At 40.9% G+C, this 10,124-nt stretch overlaps 2 protein-coding genes across 2 annotated transcripts; both read right to left on the reverse strand.

Annotated features, from left to right (window-relative positions):
- Positions 1 to 18: 18 nt before the first annotated feature.
- LOC123999086 (complement C1q-like protein 2) lies at positions 19 to 3,182 on the reverse strand. The gene is made up of 3 exons (XM_046304470.1): positions 2,856 to 3,182; positions 1,998 to 2,138; positions 19 to 1,669 (listed from the first exon to the last, which is right to left on the reverse strand). The coding sequence occupies exons 1-3, from the start codon at positions 3,121 to 3,123 to the stop codon at positions 1,383 to 1,385; spliced, it is 696 nt and encodes a 231-aa protein (XP_046160426.1). The 5' UTR covers positions 3,124 to 3,182; the 3' UTR covers positions 19 to 1,382.
- Positions 3,183 to 4,950: 1,768 nt separating this feature from the next.
- Positions 4,951 to 9,804, reverse strand: LOC124000350 (coenzyme Q-binding protein COQ10 homolog, mitochondrial-like). The gene is made up of 5 exons (XM_046306646.1): positions 9,468 to 9,804; positions 8,517 to 8,669; positions 8,053 to 8,245; positions 6,210 to 6,311; positions 4,951 to 5,510 (listed from the first exon to the last, which is right to left on the reverse strand). Exons 1-5 carry the CDS (start codon positions 9,569 to 9,571, stop codon positions 5,331 to 5,333), a joined length of 732 nt encoding a protein of 243 aa, XP_046162602.1. The 5' UTR covers positions 9,572 to 9,804; the 3' UTR covers positions 4,951 to 5,330.
- Between the last annotated feature and the right edge of the window lie 320 nt (positions 9,805 to 10,124).

Raw genomic sequence — 10,124 nt, forward strand, 5'->3', positions numbered from 1 at the left:
GAAGTTAAAAACAGAAGCTTAAAGACAGCAGGACATTTATTAAAGGTCACTTACAAAATGTAAATGTGTTTAGCTTATAACAATCATAAACCATGCAGACCTCTATGCTTTATGTTCCCTCATGACCTCTGCCTCTCCCTGAATTACTGTTCTTCCATAATAATGCATGGGAAACACTTATTTCAGATCTAAAACCCCTGTCCACAACTAACTTTTATGTTGAATGGGTGAATTAAATGAAGACCCTGTCAATTGCAGTGGTGTAAAGTACTAAAGTAAAAATCCTTGTATGTACTCCTTAAGTAGTTTTTTGGGGGTATCTGTACTTAACTATTTCAATTTTTTACTACTTTTACTTTTACTTCACTACATTCCTAAAGAAAATAATGTACTTTTTACTCCATACATTTTCCCTGACCCCCAAAAGTACTTGTTACATTTTGACAGGAAGATGGTCGAATTTGTTCACTTATCAAGAGAAAATCCCTAGTCATCCCTATGGCCTCTGATCTGGCAGACTCACTAAACACAAATGTTTGTTTTGTAAATTATGTCTGAGTGTTGGAGTGTGACCCTGGCTATCCGTAAATTAAATATATATTTTTTAAATAGTGCCGTCTGGTTTGCTTAATGTAAGGAAATTGAAATTATTTATGACTTTTACTTTTGATACTTAAGTGTATTTCTAACCAAATACTTTTAGACTTTTACTCAAGTGGTATTTTACTGGGTTCCTTTCTCTTTTACTTGAGTCATTTTCTATTAAGGAATCTTTACTTTTACTCAAGTATGACAATCGAGTACTTTTTCCACCACTGGTCAATTGAAACTCATGATTACAGGACATTATTTGATGTATATGTGTTACTTATTGTCAGACACATTTAATGTGTCTGACGGGGTCTTTACAAATGGAGTTTACTTTGTCAGTATCTTGGAAAATACATTTTGAAATGCATCTTCCTTTCAAATGTACCTCACCATGATCAATATAATAGCTAGTTCACTTAGGGTGAATTCAGACTTGAGTTATGGCACTTAGGAGTAGGACTACTCTGCACATATCTGAGTAGTAAAGGAATGTTTTGAGAATGGTTGAATGTTTATTGACAGATGTAAGTTCATGTACATATAGTACAAGTTATTACATTTTTTCACTTCAGTGAAGCATTACCATACAGAAATGTTCAGTTACATCTAGGATCAATATATTTTGTATTTATATATACAGTTACATGTCCACCTGATGACAACCTACTCTTATACATTATTGCACTGCATTATAACCCCACAGTGTGCTATGAAGCACAGATTACTATTTTATGTCTACTAAAGAAAATAAAGTAATTTCAACCATTCAGCTGTTGAAATGTGATCCATGTTTACATCGTGAAGAGCAGGAAGCCGCTGAAGGTGTTGTAGTTCATGCTGTCATCATAAACCAGCCTGTTAGCCTGTAACTCAACATAGACGTTATCTCCCACCTCCAGAGGAATGACCACTGCGTTGCTGCCACTGTCATTGGCATCAGATCCTGTAGTGTCCCAGACAGACACCAGCCTCTGGCCATTCTTGGTCAAACACACCACAGAATTAGGAGGGGCGTTCAGGTTGTTCATCATTGAGAAACGGAAGTAGTACATTCCTTTGACCGTGGCAGTGAAGACACCTGTAGGGACATAGCTTTTAGTTTACGCACGGACACACTCACGCACGCACACATATATACACACGCACGCACGCACACATATATACACACGCACGCACACATATATACACACGCACACATATATACACACGCACGCACGCACACATATATACACACGCACACGCACGCACACATATACACACGCACGCACGCACACATACACACACACACACACACACACACACACACACACACACACACACACACACACACACACACACACACACACACACACACACACACACACACACACACACACACACACAGAGAGTGAGAGTATATCTAGTACCTGTGGCAGGGTTGTAGGAGCTGCCAGTGTTTGAGAAGACCTTCTTGTACTGCAGGGGAATGGGAGTGGTGAAAGGTCCAGTGTTCCCAGGGGCATCGCCTGTCTGCCAGAGAGTTGCGGAGAAGGCCACCTGAGGCCGACCTGAGAGAGATACAAGATGGATGACATTACCAATATTAAAAAGTACACTGAGTGTACAAAACATTAGGAACATTGTCCTAATAATGAGTTACACCCCCTTTTGCCCTCACAACAGCCTCAATTTGTCAGGGCATGGACTCTATATGGTGTCGAAAGTTTTCCTCAGGAATGCTGGCCCATGTTGACTCCAATGCTTCCCACAGTTGTGTCAAGTTGGCTCGATGTCCTTTGGGTGGTGGACTATTCTGGATACAAACGGGAAACTGTTGAGCGTGAAAAACCCAGCAGTGTTGCAGTTCTTGACACACTCAAACCGGTGCCCTGGCACCTACTACCGTACCCCGTTCAAAGGCACTTAAATATTTTGTCTTGCCCATTCTCCCTCTGAATGGCACATATACACAAACCATCTCTCAATTGTCTCAAGGCTTAAAAATCCTTATTTAACCTGTCTCCTCCCCTTATTCTATATGAAGTGGATTTAACAAGTGACATCAATACCGGATCATAGCTCACCTGGATTCAACTGGTCAGTCTGTCATGGAAAGAGCAGGTGTTCCTAATGTTTTGCACACAGTGTATATCATATCAGCATATACAATAATGTATTCAATGATCAGAGGCTGTTAGAAAGTTGAATATAGGATAATCCCTATAATAGACAGAGATGCAATGGGTGGATAGGAGGTTGGTGACACGTGAAAAGCGCTATATTACCTCCAGTTAGTCTCTTCAGCTCCTCCACTTCATTCTCACTGGTTTGTAACCGGGTCTCCATGAGTCTCAGGTTATCCCCCATAGTTCCCAGTTTCTCCCCCATGGCTCCTAGTTTCTCTCCAATAGAGATCAGTTCTTTCATCAGAGAACCAGTGTCAGATGGGCAGCATGCTTTCTGGTCCTCGTGGTCTCCCTGACCCTGTGTCCCAGACAGACAGGAGCATAGTGCCAGCAAAAAGACTGCAAAACCCTTCATTCTCAAACTCATGTTCTTCTGAAACTTTTCCTGCAGTACAGTTCTGCATGTTTTCCTCAGTCTTCCTCTTCATAAATATGCCATCAGGAAGTAGGAACTATTTATCTGAGAAGTGCTGAACACACTTTCCTTTGCCTTTGCAAGGACAAGGACAAAGGAAATGTACTCATAGAGGAAGATAGTACAGCTCTCAGTTCAAATGGAAAAAGGTCAAAGAAAGTATTTTTTTCATGGATATTTATGTCATTCTTTCTGCATTGGATATGTTTGGTAAAAATCATTTTAGGAGAAAATAATACAGCCCATGCTGTGATAACATAATTTACTTGCCTTTTATGGTGCATACTATAATTATAGCATCAACAAATACATATAAAAGAGGGCTAACCATGTTAGGGTATATTGAGAGTTGTAGTTAGTATTTATTGGGCCACTGTGTAACGATTGATTGAAATAACTTTTCATTAGATAAGTTGTATGTTTTGATGGAAGTAGTTGATTTTGTGTCATGTATTTAATGTTTTGATTCCTAATGCATTTAATGCACCATGATCATTATGTCCACTAGAGAGCAGCCCTTTCATTGGAGGAAGAGAAGTCAATGTGGGGCTTTTTCATTGGCTTGATATGACATATTGGTTAAGAAAAGTGGATTCTAACAGTACATTACTGTACTTGATGCTGTAGAACTACATAAAGTTCTTGACTGGGTAAGGCTATCACTACATATTTTGGTCATGCACACCTGTTGGGAGGAGACAAGGTATCTAGGTTGGGGGGGGGGATATTCTATATAGATGGGTAAGAATCATTTTTATCCATTTTGAATTCAGGGTGTAACAAAATGTGGAATAAGTCAAGGGGTATGAAGGCACTCTAAATAGGGCATAATTTTCATATTGATACAGGATGTCAAAAAAAAGTGTCCAGTCGGTTTAAGCCAGTTGGGTTGTGGAGACGACATACACTATGACCTTCCTTGCCTCATATGCAACTTCACAGCTTTTAAAATGTGTGGCTGGGCCAGGTCTCATCTTTTGTCTATGTTCTTTTACGTGGAGTAGTATCCTGCCAGTCGGGTGTGTTAAATGAATGCCTTGATAATTATATAAAGACACTGTGGTAGGGAGGGTGTGATGCTTGTGATAAATCTGAGCTAGGAGCAGCTGATGGTGACTGAGGCACTGGTCTGGCTCACTACCAGCCTGGGTGTCCATGTCTCTGCCAGCTGACATGGAAGGTAGACCTAGCACTACAGGGGGCCGGTCCGTGGCATTCCTAAATCACGAGCAGTAGACTCAATGACATAAAGTATTACTTTTTCCAAGGACAATTTTCTTTTTCTTTTTTAAACACAACTTAGAGTATAACCTTCAGTTACCCCCAGAGCACTTTCTCAACTGAAAAATAACCCAACTGCCAAGGCAAGCCAGTATCCACATTCACAACAGCAGAAAGACTTTTCTGAAAATCTTCCTAAATCTTGATTGGTTATGGTTTAACAGTAAGGAAGCAGGAGGGAGGAGTTGACCCTGCCTTCAGGTCTTTTGTGTTGTGTTCCTTCCTGACTCTTACACAACTAATCCTCAAGTCATGTGCCTTCCTGGAACTGTCCTGATGGAACAGAACATTGGTAGACAGTAGAACAGGTCTACTTACAGGACAACTTTCTGTTACTGGAGCAGTTGTTCTCTTGGCTGTTCGAACAATGCTTTCTACACATCTGTGATCCTACCAACGTTCACCTAGCTCCGTCTTGACGATGACAGTAATCAACAATGAACAGAAGACACAGTTGACAACACATACAAAAATAAATGCATGAGGTACAAAGAGTATCAAAATGAGCTTTGTTTCATTTTCCATTCAGACAAAACATTTTTATTGTATTAGTGCCAGGAAGAAAAAGCTGACCTCTAAGATGTTTTTTGAACACCACAAAGGAGTCACTTGATCTTCTGTAATTTAAAAAGAAGGTCCCTTTCAAACATGAACATTTGACAACAAACATCTACTTCCATCCCAAATAAAAATAGTAATGTACATTCAAGTAAATAAATTAAAGTTTCTGTAATACAAAATAAATAGGTGCTTTTGTGTACATAAGAACAAAATCTAAAATACAAGACCCAGTCTCCTGCATAAGACATGGTGAAATGGAGTGGTGAGGGGTTTCAGGTGGGGATGGTGGTCGGGAGTGGGTCTTATTTCAGTCCGTGTCAGTGAGTGGGGTGAGTGAGTCTTCTCATGCGGCTCGCCTCCTCCTGGAAGGGGGCGTGGTGGCCCCTGTATAGTTTGGCTGCCCGCGACTCAAAGGCGTTCACCATCTGCTTCACCACCTCGTCAAAGAACAGGGAGGCCAGCTGGGAGTGCAGCAAAGACCTGAACTCGAAGGATACCTGAAGAGTGAAGGGGAGAAAATAAGTACTCAAATTCCATAACCATGCGGCTGACACAAGTGTACCTATCCGTCTGAGGAATATTGTTTCCGTCGAGGACAGTCCTCATATCATAACGAGGGACCACCATCTGTATACCTGATTTAATGGCTGACAAACAGACGGAACGAACTCATTCCATTCCGCACTATTCATTATTCCTGCCAAGTCATCCTAAGGCCTTAATGAGCCTGTCCTCCATCTCCAAAATCCCTCACCCCATTTCCACTACAGAGGCAACCTGTCCCAATTATTGGGTCACAAAGTCCCTGACAGGGAGTAGAGAGATATTGCTATGACCACTGGCCAGCTATGTGAAGAGGCTAGGAACTCTAACAACTGTACAGGATATAAATAAAAACGAAATTGACTTTACTCAACCTCTACCTTCCAAAAAAAATTTAAAAGTATCTATAGAGGCTGAGAGAAATGCAAGGCCTGGTATAAAACTTCCCCTGGCAGGCAACTTGATCTCAAGCCCTAAAGTTCATTAGTAGTCACTTATGTTCGTGTGACTAGACCTGTGTAACATTCATCAAACGTTAACTACACTAAGACGGTGTACTTCAGTGGGCTATTATCTAACCTCGCTGACTTTTAGTCTCAGACTGACACCAAATGAAAGTGAACTGTTCTGGTGGACAAAATGGTGGTACTCACGTGGAAGTAGATGTTGCAGGAGTCTGGTTGGTCCTCGGCTGCAGGGGCAATCCTCCATATCGTCTCCAGGTGGCTGAAGAGGGATCCGTCTGTACACACAGCCTGTGAGACAACATGCACACTCATCAATACACACTGCTCTTGTCCAGGACATGGCCCCAGACAAAGCCTCTCTAATCCTTGCTCTATGGACATAGGAGCACAATGTTGGCAGCTCGGTGATAAAAATAAAGAAAATAAAAAACTTAGTATTTATCCCCTAGGAGGATCTAATCAATGTATTTATTACACACGATTTAACCCATTTATCTGGTCCCATAGTACATTTGAATCCCAAGTAACAGTACTGAAATTCAATTTGATATGCCTTCAAAGAGTATTCACACCCCTTGACTGTTTCCACATTTTGTTGTGTTTAACCTGAATTTAAAATGGATTACATTGAGATTGTGTCACTGGCCAAGACCCAATATGTAAAAGTAGAATTACTTGTTTTGTTTTTTTATTTTTAATAATGTGTACAAATTTTTAAAAACATAAAGCTGAAATGTCTTGACCCTTTTGTTATGGCAAGCCTAAATAAGTTCAGGAGTAAAAATGTTGCTAAACAAGTCACATAATAAGTTGAATGGACTCACTCTGTGCCATAGTGTTTAAGGGCACCTATTAGTAGATAGGTTAAAAAAACAGACATTGAATATCCCTTTGAGCATGGTGAAGTTATTAATTACAATTTGGATGGTGTATCAATACACCCAGTCACTACAAAGATAGAGGCGTCCTTCCTAACTCAGTTGCCAGAGAGGAAGAAAACAGCTCAGGGATTTCACCATGAGTCTAATGGTGACAATAAAACAGTGTTTTCTCCTATCACAGCCATTAAAGTGAGGATGGAGCAACAATAGTGTCGTTACTCCACAATATTAACCTAATTGACAGAGTAAAAATAAGGAAGCTGTACAAAACCTGTATAAAATAAAAAATATTCCAAAACATGCATCCTATTTGCAATAAGGCACTAAAGTAAAACTGCAAAGTGGCAAAGAAATTAACTTTATGTCCTGAATACAAAGTGTTATGTTTGGGGGCAAATCCAACACACGTCACTGTGTACCACTCTACTTATTTTCAAGCATGGTGGTGACTGCATTATGTTATGAGTATGCTTGTCATTGGCAAGGACTAGTGAGGTTTTTTAGGATAAAAATAAACAATTGAGCTAAGCACAGGAAAAATCCTACAGGAAAACCTGGTTGAGTCTACTTCCCGAAAGACAAAGAAAAAACCCCTGTTCTGCATGACAATAGCATAAAACACAAGGCCAAAGAAGACAGTGAATACTCCTGAGTGACCAAGTTACAGTTTTGACTTAAAAATAGTCTTGAAAATCTATGGCAAAACTTGGAAATGGTTATCTAGCAATGATCAACAACCAACTTGACAGAGCTTGAAGAATTTCAAAAATAATAAATGTGCAAATAATGTACAATCCAGGTGTGCAAAGCACTTAGACTTACCCAGAAAGACTCACTGCTGTAATCACTGCCAAAGATGATACTAACATATATTGACTTAAATAAATGATCTTTATGCATTTCATTTTTCATAAAATTTGCAAAAGTAATGTTGTCACTTTGTTATTATGGGGTATTCTATGTTGATGGGTAAGAACGACTGTTTTTATCCGTTTTGAATTCAGGGTGTAACAACAAAATGTGGAATAAGTCAAGGGGTATGAATACTTTCTGAAGGCACTCTAAATAGGGCACAATTTCCATATTGATACAGGATGTCTACCCTCTCCGTGCTATAAACCGTGTTGTACAATGTTATCGGGGCTTACCCTGACTTGGTGGTTTGGGACAACCGTGACCTCTGAGGTGTAACGCTCCACGATGGGAGGGAACCCAATCTCCAGCTGGGCCCGAACATCCCCGTTCCTTCCCTTCACGACCCGGGACTTCTTACACCAAGGGACAAAGTGCTGGTACTGGTCCACACTGGCCACCACACTGTACATCTGCTCTGGAGTGTACCTGGATGGGGAAGGAGAGGAGATCCATCAAGAAGATGCTCAAAGGGCTACTCATGTAAACTGGTTTTTTCTTTTTTTCCCCAGAGTAAACATTGGATATGATATAGAAAAGATACAATATGCTCCAGTCTATTTTAATCCAACCACATGTTAACTGAAGGGTATTGAAGTTGAGAATAGGAAAGTGGGGCTTTAGAGTCACCTCTGGTCAACAGGGGCCAACAAGACAGAGGGGCAGAGTTGAGTTGTGTGTGTGTGTGATGAAGTCTCACCCTAGTGTGCGGCTCTCAGAGTACTCCATCCTGCGGGCAGTGATGGAGGCAGCCAGGTTAATAAAGCTGCGGGAGGGTGTGGTCCGGAGGAGGGGAGAGGACAGGGGCAGGGTGGCACACCGTGCTGACAGGACCCCACAGCTGCCCAGGTGTCTGGGAGGAGGAGAAGAGCGAGGAAATGTGTTCATCTTTGGTAAAGCACAATGGTCGTAGGTTTAACCACCTGCTGTGGAGACGTTTTTGTTTGATAGTCAATGTTTCCAAACTCCAGAAGAAAATAACAGTTTTAAAGTATCACAACAAAGACGATCTACATTATTTTTTCCCAGTTTGGTGAAAATAGTTTGGTTGTGTTTAAATCCCAGACTTAAAACAATGAGATCAGATCAAACACTTTCAAAAGCTCTAGAACTTCCACTGTGTAGTAGGCCGATCTAAAATGGTTACTAAACTCAAAGACGAATTTGATGGATAAAGTAAGACACCGGGGGGGTTATGAACAGAGCACGTTGACAGACTTTTTGGAGCCTACTGCCTGACATTCAGAGAAACTGACATGTTCTAATTCTGTAGCCTAATCTAGGCCAATATAGGACAACCGTCATCAATCGCGAGATGGGCATCTTGTCACTTCACAATAGAAACTTTCTCCCGCTGGAAAAATGTCATTTCCTCTTTAAAATTCTTAACATGTTCCAAATTTGTTCAGGATTTACCTACTTTAATTGCAACCGGAAATCCAGCTTCATTTTTCTCCTAGCCCACATTTTATACAAACGTCTCAGATTTCAAATATATTTATATGTACATTTTTTTTTGTGCAGTTGTATTCAATCATTGTGAAAAATAAATAAGCCACTGGCTACAGTTGATGAATGATCAAAATAGCCTACACGCCGCAGGTTGTTGCAAACTTGCTGGAGGATCGCTTACCGGCATTTTTGCTCTTACCTGATATTTGCTCTGTTGGGATTTCCTCGTACAACTTTTGAAGAGTGTACTTCAGACATCTCAACCAGTGCCCGGAAAAGAAGAGGGGTGATTTTGTTGGCCATGCTCGATGTTAGTGGTAGTACAAATTCTCAAAGTTTGAAGAGAAGCGTTAATTCGCTGCGTAGGCTGGCTTTGTCCAAGGTCTGCTATAAAATCATGTGGCACATAAAATGGACCAATAATGTGTGAAGTGGAGGGGGGTCTATGTCAGACAACCAATCGGAACGAACGATAGGAGTGTTATAGGCTATTGAGTATTCAATGTTTGATCAATCAGTCATCAAACTGTAAATTCCCATACAGACCATTCAATATTTTGGGTAGTTTCATTTTTCTCTGTTCGGCATAGATAACTGTAGCTTTCTCTCTCTCGCAAACACACACGCACGCACTCTCATTCAGTTGCCTACTGCAGGTATGAAAACTATATCATGCTGTGTATTACCTCATTGTTGACATTCAGGGCGGGCGGCATCTTGCCGGGGGCTGCACCGGAGCGCCCGCACAAAAAAAGAATCGGAATGGTGACATTTGCGCGATCAGTTTTCTATCTCTCATTTGCACTTCACGTCAATGATATCATGTCACCGTGTGGGACTGTGGGTCAATTAACCT

The sequence above is a fragment of the Oncorhynchus gorbuscha genome, linkage group LG16, assembly GCF_021184085.1.
Source record: "Oncorhynchus gorbuscha isolate QuinsamMale2020 ecotype Even-year linkage group LG16, OgorEven_v1.0, whole genome shotgun sequence".
Taxonomy (NCBI): domain Eukaryota; kingdom Metazoa; phylum Chordata; class Actinopteri; order Salmoniformes; family Salmonidae; genus Oncorhynchus; species Oncorhynchus gorbuscha.

Coding starts and splice junctions, on each gene's coding strand:
- LOC123999086 (XM_046304470.1), bottom strand. CDS start 3,123: ATGAGTTTGAGAATGAAGGGTTTTGCAGTCTTTTTGCTGGCACTATGC. Junction 2,139..2,855: donor GCTGAAGAGACTAACTGGAG/GTAATATAGCGC, acceptor TATCTCTCTCAG/GTCGGCCTCAGGTGGCCTTC. Junction 1,670..1,997: donor CTCCTACAACCCTGCCACAG/GTACTAGATATA, acceptor ATGTCCCTACAG/GTGTCTTCACTGCCACGGTC.
- LOC124000350 (XM_046306646.1), bottom strand. CDS start 9,571: ATGGCCAACAAAATCACCCCTCTTCTTTTCCGGGCACTGGTTGAGATG. Junction 8,670..9,467: donor CCCAACAGAGCAAATATCAG/GTAAGAGCAAAA, acceptor TCCTCCTCCCAG/ACACCTGGGCAGCTGTGGGG. Junction 5,511..6,209: donor CCTGCAACATCTACTTCCAC/GTGAGTACCACC, acceptor TTCACTCTTCAG/GTATCCTTCGAGTTCAGGTC.